The 16,913-nt window shown below is 37.2% G+C and overlaps 2 protein-coding genes across 2 annotated transcripts; one reads left to right on the forward strand and one right to left on the reverse strand.

Moving 5' to 3' along the window:
- The first annotated feature begins 641 nt into the window (after window positions 1-641).
- On the forward strand, window positions 642-1,702 carry LOC124536822. Its single transcript, XM_047113443.1, has 2 exons — window positions 642-1,094; window positions 1,206-1,702. The coding sequence occupies exons 1-2, from the start codon at window positions 732-734 to the stop codon at window positions 1,617-1,619; spliced, it is 777 nt and encodes a 258-aa protein (XP_046969399.1). The 5' UTR covers window positions 642-731; the 3' UTR covers window positions 1,620-1,702.
- A 6,816-nt stretch (window positions 1,703-8,518) lies between these two features.
- Window positions 8,519-13,133, reverse strand: LOC124536782. The gene is made up of 2 exons (XM_047113376.1): window positions 12,488-13,133; window positions 8,519-9,035 (listed from the first exon to the last, which is right to left on the reverse strand). The coding sequence occupies exons 1-2, from the start codon at window positions 12,803-12,805 to the stop codon at window positions 8,553-8,555; spliced, it is 801 nt and encodes a 266-aa protein (XP_046969332.1). The 5' UTR covers window positions 12,806-13,133; the 3' UTR covers window positions 8,519-8,552.
- Window positions 13,134-16,913: the final 3,780 nt, after the last annotated feature.

A 16,913-nucleotide genomic window follows, 5' to 3' on the forward strand; every position in this document is an offset into this window, starting at 1 on the left:
TTTGACCAAACAAACCAACTCTACAACTTTACGCATTGTATAGATTTAGAAGGTAACTAAAACGTGTAACAAAACGTCACGCCTTTTCGAACAAAGCAAAATAATTTCTTCACAGTCGTACGAAAATAATTGCATCCATTGTTGACAACGCGGTGCATAAAAAATGCAGGAAATTTGCATTTGAATGATTTGCATGCTAGTAAAAAAAACTAGAATTTATTTCCTTGCATTTTTTTCACGTTACAGGTGTTTCGAAACACGAACCTCTTGGTCTAGATAATGACATGACAAGCGCTAGTTTTGCATTATTTTTATTTTAACAAACACTTGCGATTGCCTAACGTACTTAGGTGTACAGATACCTAATTATTACACATACGTTATATATAGACGAAAGTAATTAAACGTGCCCTTAACTTGAACTTGAATTACAATTCCAATGTCACGACGTTAAGTAATGCAGTACGAATTTTATGAATATATATTCGCTGCACCGGTAAAATGTCGTTTCTCTATAGTCCGCTATAATTGGTCAAAAGCGCGTCAAACGAAAAAGTATAATAGCGTGACGGCCTGTTTAAAGCGGGGTCGGGTTCCGAGCCGAGCGAATTATCCCTAGAGTCAGGCACAAGGTCACGACGCGGAGCGCCACGCCTCGTCGTCAGTCAGGCGTGGTCACGCCGCGCGAGCACACCGTGCGTATCGCGACGACGCGTCCAAGCCTCGCCGCCATGGCCAAAATCACCCAACAGTCCATCCTGCGCATCAGCGACGAAAAAACCTTGCAACTCATCGAATTATACGAAAAGGAGGAATGTCTCTGGAACACGACTACAGAAGCTTACAAAATTAAATCAAAAAGATACGAGGCGGCCGAGAGAATAGCTAAAATTCTTAACTTAAAACATTTCACTTTCCGGCACGTCATAATCAAGTTTAAAAATCTGCGGAACTCTTATTGCCAGGAGTTGAAAAAGATAGCGAACAGCGTCGCCGCCGGGGAGGAACCAGTTTACCGGCCCAGAGTGTTTTGGTTCTCGAAAATGGACTCCTTTTTGCGTCCTCACTTGCAACCGACGAGGGACTCCAAATTGGTACGTATTTAATTGCCGCACAACCGGCCCCCGACCTTGACTTTGATCGTGACTCACAACTTAGCATAAATTAAAGTAATGTTTACATAACGTCGTTTTGTTATGTTTTAGCTCTTCAACTATGGCGTCTTGGTGAAGTCGGAGCCAGAGGAGAACGAGGAGTATCAGCAATCGAGAGCGGTTACAGATGACAACAATTCCTACTCCGAGGAGGACGCGGAGGAGTTCGTACCGCGGGTCAAACGATCGAGGAATTCCTCGATATCGGTCAACGAGTCAAAACTTGAAGAATCGTATTCCAACACCTACGTGCCTTTGTCTCGGGACACGTCGCACCAACCTACGACGAGCCGTAGGGATGATTGCTACGACAGCTTCGGCAAGTACGTGTCGGCCATGTTGAGGAACATGCCTGAGCAGCGAGCGATGGAGTTGCAGCCTCAGATAGTCAAACTACTAGTGATGGGAACGATCGGTAACAGCGAGGGTCTCGTCAGTCAATCAGACGAAAAGATTAGTTTGTGACCAATTATTGATAGAACTATTTTACACAAAACTGTCTCAAGTTGTTTATGAGTGTATTTGTTAAGAAATATTGAATAAAAATATTTAAGCGTTGTTGATTTTTTAATCACAAAGAATATACTTTTCACTGGACATGATTTATTATAATTCTCTTTGTTGTTTATTTCAAACTAAGCATAACATGATTCATAGCCTCGAATGGCCCAGTGATTGGAACACGTGAATTTTAAAAGTAAGCGGGTTCAAACCCAAGCCACCTGCAGTGTAGCTAGTTGCAATAAGTAAAATTAAATTTACAGTCTGTAATTCTATACAAACACGCCTAATGTGTGTTACATAAAGAGTCTCCGTGCAGTAATAGATTAATGGATACATTTCATAAACATTTATGATAATTTATTACATTAAACTGGTTCCGAAAAATTATAGAACTGTTTGTACATATTAAAACTCCATACGAAGCCACGCTCAAAGAAACACGATAATAACATTACTTAACCTATTCTTAAAGTTAAAGTCATCTAAAAATAATTTAAAACAGTTTGAAGGAAGTCGTTTACAATTAAAAGCCGTGTTTAATATATTTTAACTGTAAACCGTTCGAACAAGGTTTTTAATATAGAAAAATTAACATACGAACAAAATATACAAAAAAATTACTTGTTTTTTTTTTTCAATACTCGTTTCAACGCGACGACCACTAGCGCTTGACACATCATTGTAAAAATAAAGTGATAAAACATTTGATGTCCGTAATTAAAAGTGCAATTATTTTAAAATTAAATTTATAATTTTATTAAACAAGATATATTTTATGATTTATTACAGGTCACACGTTCGCCTATCGAGTGGTTTAAAGTTTTTATTAAACGCTAAGTATTTTTATGTCCGCGCATAATGTTAGTTTGTCATCTTTTGAACAGTCACTTGTTTTTTTCAATCATTTAAAGTAAAGAAAGTACTCATATGTGATAATTATATTAATTACGAACTCAGCGTGTTAATAAATCTCGAATAGCTCACAATAAATATATCCCGGACTTTTTTACTAAGCTGTTATATTTTGGTTATTCCTACGGCACGTTATGTCACTGCTTGTAAAACTTTAGATCACTTGCCAAGCTTGTCTACGTGACTGTAATCAGTGAAATCGTGATGCGAGTGAGATGGGTGATTGACTATCAACGTGTGGGAAGGGGATGGGTGAAAAGGGTTAAGGACCCTGATCAGCAGGTATCGACATCACCTGATGCAGATAGAGTAAAGTTTAAACAATTGTAGGATTTGAATAAGGAGGTAATAAATTATGAACTCGAGACAAGCTCGAGCCATTTAACTTAAGATTATAGATATGTGTGTATAAAAACAAAGGTCAAACATTTATATGGAATTTGTAAATACTAACGTTTCTTAAATTTAGCATCATATTAGCCTTGTCTGTAGAAGGTGACCTTAATATAAATTTGAGATGTTCGCTTATGGACTGAGGTGCAAAATTCATTTAGCAACGTCATAAATTTGTCACAAACATGTTGATATATGGACACAAAGTACGAGTCTATGACTGATCGTGTAATATGTGAGTTATTAAATAACGCAATGAATGCTGATAACAGTTCATTGAAGCGTCGATAAGAGACGGTCTCGCTGGCCCGAAATATCTGCACTACAAGCTCCGTGTGCCGTTGCACGTACGCACGTCAGACCTAGATATTCAGGGCTTGAGGAAAAATCTCGCTACACGGAACTCTCCGATTAATTCTTTGAAATTTATCGGAAAGTTTCGTGTAATATGTCATAAATATATCTGATGAAATTTTAATTTTAAAATATATCATGATAAGTTCTATATTTCTATGTAGGCTTATTAACTGTTTCACTCATTTCCAAACCCAAAATTTTAAGGGTACATTTTTTTATGCTGAGAGATTGGAATACAGATTACCTGAGTATAAGTTTAGCTCACATAACCACTATACGGAACTAAGATGTTTCATCTCTTGTGCCTGCAGTCACACTTGCTTATTGACCCATCAAACCGGAATACAACAATAGCAAGTATTGTTGTTTTGAAGCAAAATAATGATGAGTGAGCGCTACTTATCCAAGCAGGTTTGTACAAAGACTTAAAAATTTAATTAAATTTAAAACTCGCATAAAAGTAAATTCAATAAGTTTGGAAATGTTGGAATATATTTTAAACAAACAAGGGAAAATTTATTTGATTAAGTTTATCCAGTTCAAAGGAAAACAGAGCATGACGTCAAATTTTATATCAAAATTTGACATTCAGTGGACTAATAAACAGCAGTATCATTATTCAATTTGACCTCAGTAATAGCTTTAATATCACAGATAATTATCAATTCAAATAAGCCAAGATTATCTAAAGTAAATAAGATTAACATAAAGCAATAATTTGAAACATTATTTATCAATAGGTAACAATAACAACGGCTAATGACGTAGACACGTCTTTAATCGCGATACCTCGAGGTCATGTTTCACGAGCGAAAGATATTCTGATCAAAGGAAAACAAACTTTAACACAATAAAAATAAGGCAGGTTCGAATCGCAAAATAAATTGGCGACAAGTTTGAAATAGACAACTGCAACTTATATTGTCGTAGCAAAACAAATACATCCCTAAAGATATGATCATAAGAACTGATGTCACAGCAAGGATTCTGTTGTTTGTAAATGTAATGCTCGCTGATAATAAGAAACGCGTGTAGCAAAACGATCTCTATGCGTATCGCAATAAGGCCGGGCAGATGAAACGTGAAAACAACTGAAAACACGCAAGTTCTTTATTTAGCAGTGGCGACAAATAGTCTGATGTATTAGATAACGGTATCTATGTCAACGGATAAGCGTGGATTTATTTGAGGTGTGGACTTAAAGATGTTGAAAAGAACTTCCTAGAATAACAGGATGAATTGGAACATTGCGTCGTTAAAGGAGTTTATTTTTCAGCTAGCGACCCGCCCCGGCTTCGCACGGGTACAATACTGATAGCAAATATATTACAGAAGTTATTTATTTACGACATCACATTACAAACTTCTAAAATGATCATCGTTTCTTTACTATATTGTCCATGTATTTTATTCAAAAGCCTTCCTCTCGAATCACTCTATCTATTAAAAAACCTGCATCAAAATCCGTTGCGTAGTTTTAAAGATTTAAACATACAAAGTTACATAGGGACGGACAAAGCGACTTTGTTTTATACTGTGTAGTGTGTAGTGAGTAGTGATACTTTAAAGATGGAATACAACAGAAAACCGCTTAAGTTTTTAAGCATTTACTGCATTACAAACGAAAGTAAGGGATGATTTTAATGACAAGTCAATAAGAAATTAAATAGGGAAAAGTGTTTTTCTAAACGCTCGCTAAACATTTACAATTAAGGCCGAGTAGCTTTAAGGAACAATTTAATGAATTAAAGTGTATTTATTTTGTTTTCCGCAAACGGTAAACAGCAATTCCAATTCACGCGGAATATTCGTATTTCCTTAATTTGTTCCGTGACAATATTTATAAGTGCTCAGAATGTTACGGTGTGTCCTCGCATTTAGAACTGTTTTCTGATTTTGAAGAGATAGCTGTCAATAGTTATCACTTAACATGGGCTCGCGAAGAGATGCTTTTAAGAATAATAGTTTAACTTAGTAGTTACTTATAGTGTTGTGAGTATGTATGTGTATTGGAAATTATTTACTTTTATATATTATACTAATGATTAGTAGTAGTTATTATTACTATATGTGTAAGAAATCCCCGAAGCTTTTAATCAAATAAAATTAGTCTAAAATTTTTCTTTAACTTATGTATATTCTTTTGTACTTGTGTTCTTTGATATTTAAATACTGTATTGTATTTCGTAATGTATTATGATTGATAATATCAACAAAATATCCATAGTTTGAAGTCCTTGAAACTGAAAAGATGGCCTCAGAAATAACATAGACTAGTAATTTGCAATGGTAATCCTGGTGGTACCACCTACACGTTGATTACGTGGACGTCAAACAGATGTATTGTATCACTGTGACTTAACGTCCTCAGCAGGTAATTGATTAAGTGCAATTAAGGCACAAATACATAACTTGGATTCAATCGCTTGCAACGCTTTGACAATGTTAGGAATGCATAATGCCCTTTAGCCAATGATTATTATGTACTTGATCTTCTATTGTTACAGATATAATTATGGTACTAAGCTACTTAAGCTTGTAGATGACTTATAGCTACAAAGGATATCATTAAACAGCGTTTCATTTTGGAATCCAATTTAGAAGCTGAATTATAAGTCCTATTTGAGTCATGATGAGAATTTCTGTATTTTTAATCTTTATATTATATTATAGCCTAACAAAAAGTGTATCTTCTCGTAAGGCTATAATATAATATTCGAATTTCAAATAAACGTTTTCTTATCGTTAATTCTCCGCTAAGGCTAGATCTCTTGCCTATTCTATCACGTTTTCCTACTACTCCTTATACTCCTCCTCTGTACTACTCCTTGTCGAGATATAGCATAACATAACTAAAGCATATGGAAAGATGATTTGCGAGTTAGATCATGTTACGAGCTGTATTGATGATTCAATACACAGTTAACACGCTCAAAAACCCCAGCATATAATTTGCCATTATGTAAACTCAGCTCCACTGAATGTGTGACCTTTGCTGCACTTAATTTCAAATGCAAAAGAAAGCATTACGTGTTCGAATGTATTGTAATTAAATGAATATGACTCGAATAGAAAGGTTTTCACACGGTTTTACCCGCGGTAAGCTATCGTCGTCATCTGAGACTGAGATGTAACACTAGATAGTGTTAGGAAAGTCAGTGCTTGTAATGTATACGATAACAGCGAATATTTATGAATTGGAATATTATAACGTAATATTTTGTCTAATATATTATGCACGTAACATTCATAAACTGACGTAGACGAAATATTCCCATAAGGTAAGAGCCAGTGTAACTACCGGCACAAGGGACATAACATCTTAGTTCCAAAAGTTGGTGGCATATTGACTATGTAAGGAGTAGTTAATATTTCTTACAGCGTCATTGTCTATGGGTGATGTTGACCACTTACCATCAGGTGGCCCATATGCTCGTCCGCCAACCTATAACATAAAAAAAAGGTAAATGTAAATGTTCCACTTTTGGGCTAAAGCCTCCTGACCTTTTTGGAAAAGGTGAAAATCCGTACAAGCGCAAATGGGTATGCAAGTTCATCATGTTCTGGACTTTTCTTGGACTTTTTGTGGTCCAGTTTGTATGTATGAAAGTTTATATTGTGTTTGTATGAATTTGTAAAACGAGCCACTGTTACACGCATCACAAACATTTTAGGTTCCTGGATTGGAGGAGATATGACTGTTCAATATTGACTTTGGGCAAAGGTGTAATATTTAGCTCCAAATCTTTTCGTTTAATAAGGAAGAAAGTCTTATGGCAGGTAGTGTTATTATACTAATCACGTATTACCAAGCTGTTTTGATGCAATCGAAATATATGAATATAGGTAGGTAGCTATTGTGCCTACTGTTATTTTCTCATAAACTAAACCATTGAGGTTTAATATATCGTAGTCCAAGCAATAATTCAATACTGTATTATTTTGTAAGATTGTGTGAATTTTTTGTTAATGAAATTCAATTTTCAATTGATTCTGCACTTTTAACTGTGACAGACAGTCAGGCGTCGCGTTTGAAACACAATCGGTGTGTTGCAAAAAAAAACAACACTATTTTTATTCTCCAATTGTACAAAATAATCATATCATGAGTGCCTTTGAAATATTAAACATTGCCGAGTCAGCTATTACCATGCAAATAACTAGATTGCAGTACTTCATAAATAGCATAGTAAAGTGACGCGAGGTGGCGTGATCTGCCTTATTTGCGCAAACGCACTCAGTCACCACCGACACATTGCATATATAGCAAATAAGTATCCATTGCTGAATTTGTTTAAACATTACATGCTCATAAATAAGATATACCAGAAATAGACAACATAGTAGCGATAGAAACACTGATGCAGTTAATCACAAGAGAAGACAAGATGTCTAACATTAAATATGCTTAGCTGCTAATAGTTTAGATGTTTCCATTGCTGATTTAGTAGTTTAGGTTCGTGAAAATCTCAAGATACGAGATGAAATGTATAACGAATTTAATAAACGAGTTGTTTTTTGCCAAACGAATGTAGATTTAGTATTACAAGCGGTGTCAGTCGTGCAACGCGGCACGTAGACGGCTGTTCTAGATGGACGGAGTGATGGATGCAAAAAATTAAGGAAAATTGCAGCGAGTGCACTGCGTGCGGGGGTAATTGTGCGTGACACTCGTTCGAGTGTTAATGTATCATTTATTGAGAACTTTTTCCTGTCGTATAATTCTGTCAATCATTATTTTTAAAAGAAATACAAGTTAAGAAATTAATTATTTATTTGAATAAAGAGCCGATACGGCACAGTGGTTAAAACGTGTGCATCTTCATCTTAACCGATGATAGCGGGATCAAATTTAGCCAACACCACTGATATTCATCTATTTAATTTGTGTTGATAATTCTCGAGCTCGGTGGTGAAGGAAAACATTTAGACGAAACCTGCATGTGTCTAATTTCATAGAAATTCTGCCACATGTGTATTTCCCCAATACGCGTTGGAACAGCGTGATGGAATATATTCCGAACCTTCTTCTTAAAGGAAGAGGCCTTAGCGCAGCAGTGGGAAATTTACAGGCTGCTGTTGTTGCTGTATGTAAAATAACTGGTAAATAACATTTTAATATTTGTCATTTAATAAGAATATATTTTAACGTGAACAAAGGATACAAAACATTTTTATACTGTAATTATTTATGATAATCACTTCAATAACATCATAATAACAGTTTGTCCATCACTTTTCACATTCATCACCGATGATGAGCGGATTTTCATCCATATTCGATATAACTACAGCGTACTGTGCAGAGTTGTTATACTTTTTCATCTCTTGTTCGAAGAGAATATTATTAATAGCTTGCTTTATCATAGACCGCGTCCTCTCGTCATGTTTCCTCAGAGATATCGCGATGTATTCGCCGAAACTGTCGCATTCGTCCTTCTTCTTATAAAGATTGGATCGTTTGTATAATTTTCTTTCTAAAAACTTATTTCTATCAGCTAGTGTGTTGTCTTTAACTATCCTTCGTTTGATGACTCGCGTAAGCCGGGGTTTTGAACACACGTATTTAATTTTGGGTGGCGTTCTTTCTATGCTTTCCTGTTCTTCTTTGATAACGATATGCACTGGACTCTCGTCACCGTTCGCTTCGTATTCATCATCAGACTCCTCGTCTTCTGGTTCTTCGACTATTTCTTTCTTTTTACGTTTCTTTACCTAGAACAATTAAAGAAAAAATATATTTAATACACACATATATACGAATTAAAACTGAAATTATGTAGGCATTTAAAATCTCGTTGACCTAAAAACCTGTATCTTACAAACTTCCAATGATAAACTATTATCGATTTTATTATTACAATTGCCATTTAAAGTAAATATTAATTTTATTTAAATTAAAGACGATAATTCCGCATTGTCCGTAACGAGTTGACCAATTATGATTCTTATGTATATATAAATACAGTACAAAATGATTTAAACGAATACAGAAGTATAATGATTACTTATATGCAAAATATAATCGAGGTCATTCCTTATCACCGCCGAATTGGAAACAATTGAACATAAATACATAGAAATATATGTATTTATGTGTCAGGGTCGCGAATATATAGCGACAACACTTGAAGGTGCAGGTTTTATAGTGACATAAGCTATTATTTTTAGTTCTATGATTTGACGTTTGATAAAAATATCGAATTCATTGATAAAGCTGACATTGATCGAAACATTATTGTGCTTATTTTAATGATTTTTTTTGCTTAAACTTTGAGCTCGTAGTGTTGAACTGATGCCTACAACGACCAAGATTTCTTGGTTTTCAAATTTTAAAGCTTATTAGACTAATGCGGGTTCAATAGCCGACTTGTGTCCGACAAATACAGCATCAGTGTATAAGAATACACTTTGTTACTCATGCGTGAATTGTTGACAACTGACTTATGGTGATAAGACATTTTGATACGTACATCCTATAAATTTTGTAATGATAAGGTCTTAAGATATTTATTTAACGCGATCAGGAGATGAATTATGCATATAAGGCTCGTGTTATCTCACTGTTTCAACGTCGGTTTATCTCATTAATTTAAGTAACTTTTTGTTGACAACACAACTTGCCATTTTTATGACACAGCTTTAAATATAGTAAGTCAAATCAATTAGTGTGCTAGTTTTAAAATATATCAACCAGTTTTGATAACAGTCGTAATCTTAATCATAGAGAGATGGAAATTTTGAGAAGTGTCATTAATTTTATCTCTTTAGTTATTATATATTCGATAGTGATAGGAAATATTTAAATTTTATACATTATATTAACTTCAATGATTGATATTTTTAATGAATTTTCCACTTCCAGCTCATCTTTATCTACGTTAATTTTATTAAATGAACAGCTTATAAAGATAAGATGAATGATGAGTTGCTAATCAATACTAAATTGTATTTTATTCTTATAAGTCAAAAAATCGAATACTACTTTCATCGGTGTTAAGACTTTCTGCAAACGCTATCCCTAGATAGATCAACCACACATCACAAATTCTACATAGCATTACTTAGTAAAGAAGTTAGGTTTTGGCTTCTAGTTTATAAGGCTAGCTTTGAAATTGTAAGGTACACAATTTATTATAATTAATTCATTATTGTTGGTGAGTACCTGGTACTTTTCAGTGTGTATCTGGAGTGTACCTATGTTTGTGCCCAATCTTGTGCTATGTAATAAATACGTCCTGCGTAGTTGGTTGGACTTTTTAGAGATTGGCCGCTAGCCCGAAATCGGTGAGGTGGACATTATCGAGCGAGCCCCATGTCCAGTTGTGGGACTGCTGTCACACATAACAAGTAGTTCATACAGAGCACACTCGTGTAACAGACGCGGCATTAGGTGATCGATACCGCTCGTCTAAGCTCGAAGCCGATTATGTAAAGTTTTTTTAATACTATTAACTGCAATGCGCGAATAAGTATTCGAAGCGTGAGTTTGCCACATATCGAATATCAGCCGAGTGCTGGTGATTCGAGGAAGCGGTTCGTTCAGCGGTTAATCTCGTATTATGTAACCGCTCTACCGCCAAACATCAACACTTGGTACTGTTGTGCTACAGTTGGAAGGAGTATACCAGTTTAATTACCAGAGACAGGATACCTTAATTCCCAAGGTTGGTAATGGTTAACCATCTAGTCTTTTGAAAGACTTTCTACTTGTTGTATTTGAAAACTAAAGCCAATTTTTTTCAATTTATTTGTTTTGTAATTTATTCCAATACCAAAAGACAACCTAATCTATATATATAAAATGACAAATCCTTACTGACTCATTCAACATCGCTGATTGTAAACTGTTACAGTTAGGGGTTGAAATTTGGTGATCAGGATCGTTTCATTGAGTAGACACACACTAGGGAAAGAATTTTGGATATTCTATCCCTAAGGGGGTAAAATAGGGTTTAAAATTTCAAATAATATAAGCAATTTCCATGAGAGTAATGTCGCGAACAATAGCTAGTGTATATAGGTATAAAGAAATCAAGAACTTATTTAGTATCCCTTGCGTCTTCCAAGGTGATAAGCACGTAGAAACGTGCATATGCTTCTATAATTTGTAAGGTGTTGCCATATGAAAGCGAATCAATCCGAATTATTATTTGACATTTGAATCCACCGACCTACATTGAAACAGTGTGGTGATTGCCCCAAATCCATCTCACGAAGAGAGGTCGTTGACCAACAGTAAGACATTTATGGGCAGTTACTTTAAAGGTTTATATTTTAAAAATATACTAAAACATACGTTTAAATATTTACATGGCGTATCTAAGCCGAGTTTTTGTGATAGCTTGATTGATTAATATTTAACTGCCTTTTTAGGGTTCCGTACGATCGATGAAAAAACAACACACCAATCAATCACTTGTTTCTCTGAATATATGGGACGTCGCGAATAATCTGGTAAACACGCCTTCTTTTAAAGATAAAAGTAGCAATGCCTCATTTGAGAGTACTAATAATATTCCTAATTATCCTTCTAATTAAGCTTAAGGCTTGTGACAGTGCTGACTCAATAGCCTAAGCGGTCAGGATCGAACCTGCGACATTTTATATCTAGGCGACTCGTAAACCATTGCACATTTGATGCGTTTAGTTTTGAGAATTTAACTTAAGTAAAATTAAATTCCTACGAAATAGAACGGAACCCTTTCAGCGCGAGATTGACCTGACGTTTAAATGCAAAGGTTTAAATTTATTTAAACCGAGATGGCCCAGTGGTTGGAATACGTGTTTTATAACTGATGGTTCGGCATTCGTCGGTTCAAACCTCGGCGGTGAAAACTGCAAACCAGGAACAGACGAAGATACCTTTTAACTGACGACCTCCATGGTCGAGTGGTGTGTACACCGGTTTTCATGGGTACGCAACTCTGAGGTCCCGGGTTCGATTCCCGGCCGAGTCGATGTAGATTACCATTAGTTTTCTATGTTGTCTTGGGTCTGGGTGTTTGTGGTACCGTCGTTACTTCTGATTTCCATAACTCAAGTGCTTTAGCTACTTACATTGGGATCAGAGTAATGTATGTGATGTTGTCTCATATTTATAAAAAAAAAAAATATTTTTATATACAATAAAGTTCTAATTAGTTAAAATATTCAATGATGATTACCACGGTGGTATTCTCTGCTAATTCGTCACATTCAATGTGGTTGGGGAGGAAACTCAAATGGTTGTACAGGAACCAAGTCGACCGCCCCCCCAGACGCACCTTCGATTTCTCCCGCCTGTGAGAGGCGAAGATTGAATTGAACTTCTTCCGCAAATCTGGTATTTCGCATTCAAATATGTCCGCTAACTCGCACCAGGCCTCGTACTTAGCTGTCTGAACGCGGTACATGTCGTGGTTAGGGTCCCATAACATGCGCCTGTTCTTGTATTCATTGACCAATGTCAGTACTTGATCGTTGGTCCATTCAATTTCCATCATTACTCTTTGCTACTTAATGTATGATAATTTAAAACAGTAATAATATAACAAAGTTCAAAATTGAAGTAATCATCAAAAACCTACTCTGTAAACAAACTTATGAAATGTCATTGAACCGAACGCTTTTGCATTTTCGTAATGACCGACTGTGTTTATAACCCGGCTGAATACCGGACGACACATTTATGCACGATAACTTCGATTGGAGCAGTCTCTTCGATATGGCCGTGTTATACGATATGATTTTTAACGTGGTAGAGTTATGTAATGGTTTCGGTTTATCGCGAGAGAGCGAACGCGAATTCGCACGTTCGTCCGAGCAGGGCCCGTGAGGCGACTGCGGAGAGCGGGGAGCGTCGGCGCGTTCGGTGTCGTTCGGTGTCGTTCGGTCTCGTTCGGTTTCGTTCGGTCGGTTCGTTCTCGCTCGATCTCGCTCGCTCGCTCGTGGAAATGAGAAATAATCCGGGCGTAACATCGCTTTGAGCGCCGAGAGCCGTATTACGTCAGCGAATATTACTCGCCGGTCGCCGGCACTCAATTACGCTTTGTTGTAAAAGGTGAATATTTGACGAATTATTTCGTTTTGTCTTACACTACAAGCCAATAAATATTTACAACATTCTATGTAAATGTTTTTGATTTTGGTTTAGTATATTTTGCATCATATGATATATGTAATGAATTTTCCTTTCATTTATTTCTCTACAATGTACCCTTTTTTAGTTCCCATTTTGTTGTTTTTAATTGACCTTCTATTCTTATTTATGAAATGAATTGTACTATAGTTCGTATATACATATATAAATATGTTTATATACGTTAATAAAAGACTATTTAACGTAGATTTAATTAGTTATGACACACCTATACTATATTAATAACGCTATTTCGTATTTATTTGAATATTTTAAACAATGATAAATCGAGTAACTTGTATCAATTTCAAATTATTGGTAGCAACCATAAATCAAGGCGAGTTTAATTTATAGTTTAGATAGAGTTTGGAGCGACAAACCCTGCACTTAAAGCATCAATCACTTCGTAACTGCTCGAATGCATTATCAATAACGATGGATGGGTGCAATTTTAACCAAAACGATATTACAAGCGTAGGCAATTCTAAGATCGATACAAACTTGACCCGTAAGGGCTTTAGCCCTCAGGGCCGAATGAATGGTCCTCACTGCTCAATGAGGGAGCGCCCTCGCCAAGGGTGATCAAATTAAATCCTCCGAGTACTTTGTTTTATGTTGGGAGATTTTAATTATTCGGCTGTACGTGGAAGGGGTGACAGATTTATGATTTTTTTTGGGTAATATGCATTCATCATATTATAAATTAAATTTGATGTAATAATGCTGAAATATTTGGTTTTTATCTTGGATGGTTCAAGCCGGTCTGGTTGTTTACTAGGAACCACATATATTGCGTACTCTTGGCAGTCCAATTACCTCTAAAAATAATCTTATTCTACTACGCTGATCTATTGTGGGTTTATGAATTTCATCTGACCATTGGGCACAACATATAACAAAATAAAACGCCAGTGTTGTGTCTCCAGATCGGAGCTCATACTCTTCGGTTAAGATTCCAGTATTCTTACCACTGAGATGTATCCGAAACGGCATTATATTGCTGTGTACAGTTTTGAACCGTTAGTGAACCAGTGTGTTTGCAAACACATGAAAACAACATAAAATGATTAATATTTCAATGTGAATAAGACACATAAACATCTCTTTTCTGTATAGTAATAGGGTATTGATTGTCATGTGTCAGGGCAAAAAAGTACACTATGTCCTTTCTTGGAGTTTGCTTCATACCATATTTCATCAAATTCGGTTCAGCGGTTTGGCCGTAAGAGAGACTCACTTTCACATTTATAACATTAATATAGATTAAAGTATTTATTTGTGTTTCAATAATATATTAACTGTAATATTCAAACTTTGTAAAACATTTTACATAAAAAAAGAGCATCAATGTTTAAAAACATAATTCGCGTTTTAACATAAACAAATTATGAAGTTATTATTTGAATTTATCCGAGCTTATACAGGGGATCATTAAAAGTTTTGCTCTTAATCTGATACTTCACTTGTTTAAAGATTTCTTGTTAAGAGTGAAAAAAAAAACAACTCTCGAGTACTTTTTATTTTGATCGCCCTTTAAGTCTAATCAGCATTCATGGCAACTTGCGACTTGTTTACGAAATCAACGTTGTTTTTATTAAGTCTTCAATGTTTGTTATGCTGCAATTGTTTATATCAATCGTATGATACGCCGTACGTCAGCTTAACTAAACATATATGTAACTGACATTGACGTCTAAAAACATCTATTAAAGCAATATAATTTATGACTTTTCAGGCCTTCTAGATTCTTAGGCCATTCTGTTATGTGACGCATATAGACGTCCTAACAGTTACTTATGTGTTCTATCTAATATGGCTCGAGATGGCCCAGTGGTTAGAAAGCGTGCATCTTTAACTTTAATATAAAAGTGGTAGTGCCACGCTGTATACCTTCGGGTTACAGCCGAATGGGCCGGCACGCCCGGGGAAGTACCACTCTCTCACTTAAAATCGGCGTAAAGTGGTGGCTATGCTACCGCGTTTCGTCCGGTAAGTGAGAGTTCCGGAGGCCCAATCCCCCTCCCCCCCAAAACTTGATGGTTGTGCAGAATTTGGTTAAATTACCCCAGGAGGGTACCATCAGCGACAGCGGTGGAGAATCCCTCTCTGGGCATCCATGCTCAGGACGTACACCGCCTGAGCAGGGATGCCCAGGCTGCCCTCCGAATTCTGGGGGGGGCAATTTTGCGCTCGCCACTGTTCGGGGCAAGCGGAGCAGGCATCATAAGGCAACCCCTACCACCCTCGCTGTGGACTTCTGCAACATAAGGGGACTCAACTCCAACCTCAACGCCGTTCACTACCATCTGGAAACGGCGAAGCCGGCCTTGCTCTTTCTAACCGAGACCCAGATATCTTCTCCTGCCGATACGACTTTTCTCTCGTACCCTGGGTACAAATTGGAACATTCTTTTATACCACGAGCTGGGGTATGCGTTTACGTCAGAGATGATATCTGTTCTCGACGCCTCGGCAGCCTTGAAGGACAGGACCTATCGATTATCTGGCTACGTGTAGACTGCGATGATCACCCGCGAATCTATGCGTGCCTTTATAGGTCCCATAGCGGTAATGCCGAAACCGACCGACTGGTTGAGCACGTCCAAATGGCTACAGATTCCGTGCTTCAGCAGATTCCATCCGCAGAGATCATTATTCTGGGTGACTTTAATGCTCACCACGCAGAATGGCTCGGCTCACGCACCACCGATCATGCGGGTAGATCTGTTCTGGACTTCGCTCTAGCATATGATCTGACACAACTGGTCAACTCGCCAACGCGAATACCGGATGTGGAGGATCATACACCTTCCCTGTTGGACCTTCTGCTGACTTCGCATCCGGATGGCTATCAGGTTATCGTCGATCCCCCTCTGGGCTCGTCTGACCACTGTCTCGTCCGGAGTACAGTGCCGGTTGTGCGGTACTCACGGCCTCGCATTGTTGGGTGCCGCCGAGTATGGCACTACAAGTCAGCAGATTGGGATGGGATGCGGTCTTTTTTTGCATCGTACCCATGGGGGCAGATTTGTTTCTCGCCGGATGATCCGAACGCTGCTGCTGACTCTGTTGCCGATGTGGTGCTTCAGGGTATGGAACTATTCATTCCTTACTCTGCAGTACCCGTCGGTGGCAAGTCCCAGCCTTGGTTTGGTCGTTTCTGCAAAACGGCATCACGCCGAAAGTGGGAACGCTATCAAACCTGGGCTAATGCATCTGCTTCTCGTGATGTAAATACCAGCGCATTCAAAAAGGAATATAACTCTGCCTCTAGGTCCCTCAAAAACGTGATTGCTAGGGCGAAGACGGAGTACATTGGCAGAATTGGCGAGAGACTGGTGCGTCTCCCTTCAGGAACACGAGCGTTCTGGTCTCTCGCTAAGGCTGTCTTAGGGAATTTCTGTCAGCCCTCTTTTCCATCTCTGCACAGGGACGGTGAGTCATTGGCCCATACCGCGAAAGAGAAAGCTGAT

The sequence above is a fragment of the Vanessa cardui genome, chromosome 17 (assembly GCF_905220365.1).
Source record: "Vanessa cardui chromosome 17, ilVanCard2.1, whole genome shotgun sequence".
In the NCBI taxonomy this organism is placed as follows: domain Eukaryota; kingdom Metazoa; phylum Arthropoda; class Insecta; order Lepidoptera; family Nymphalidae; genus Vanessa; species Vanessa cardui.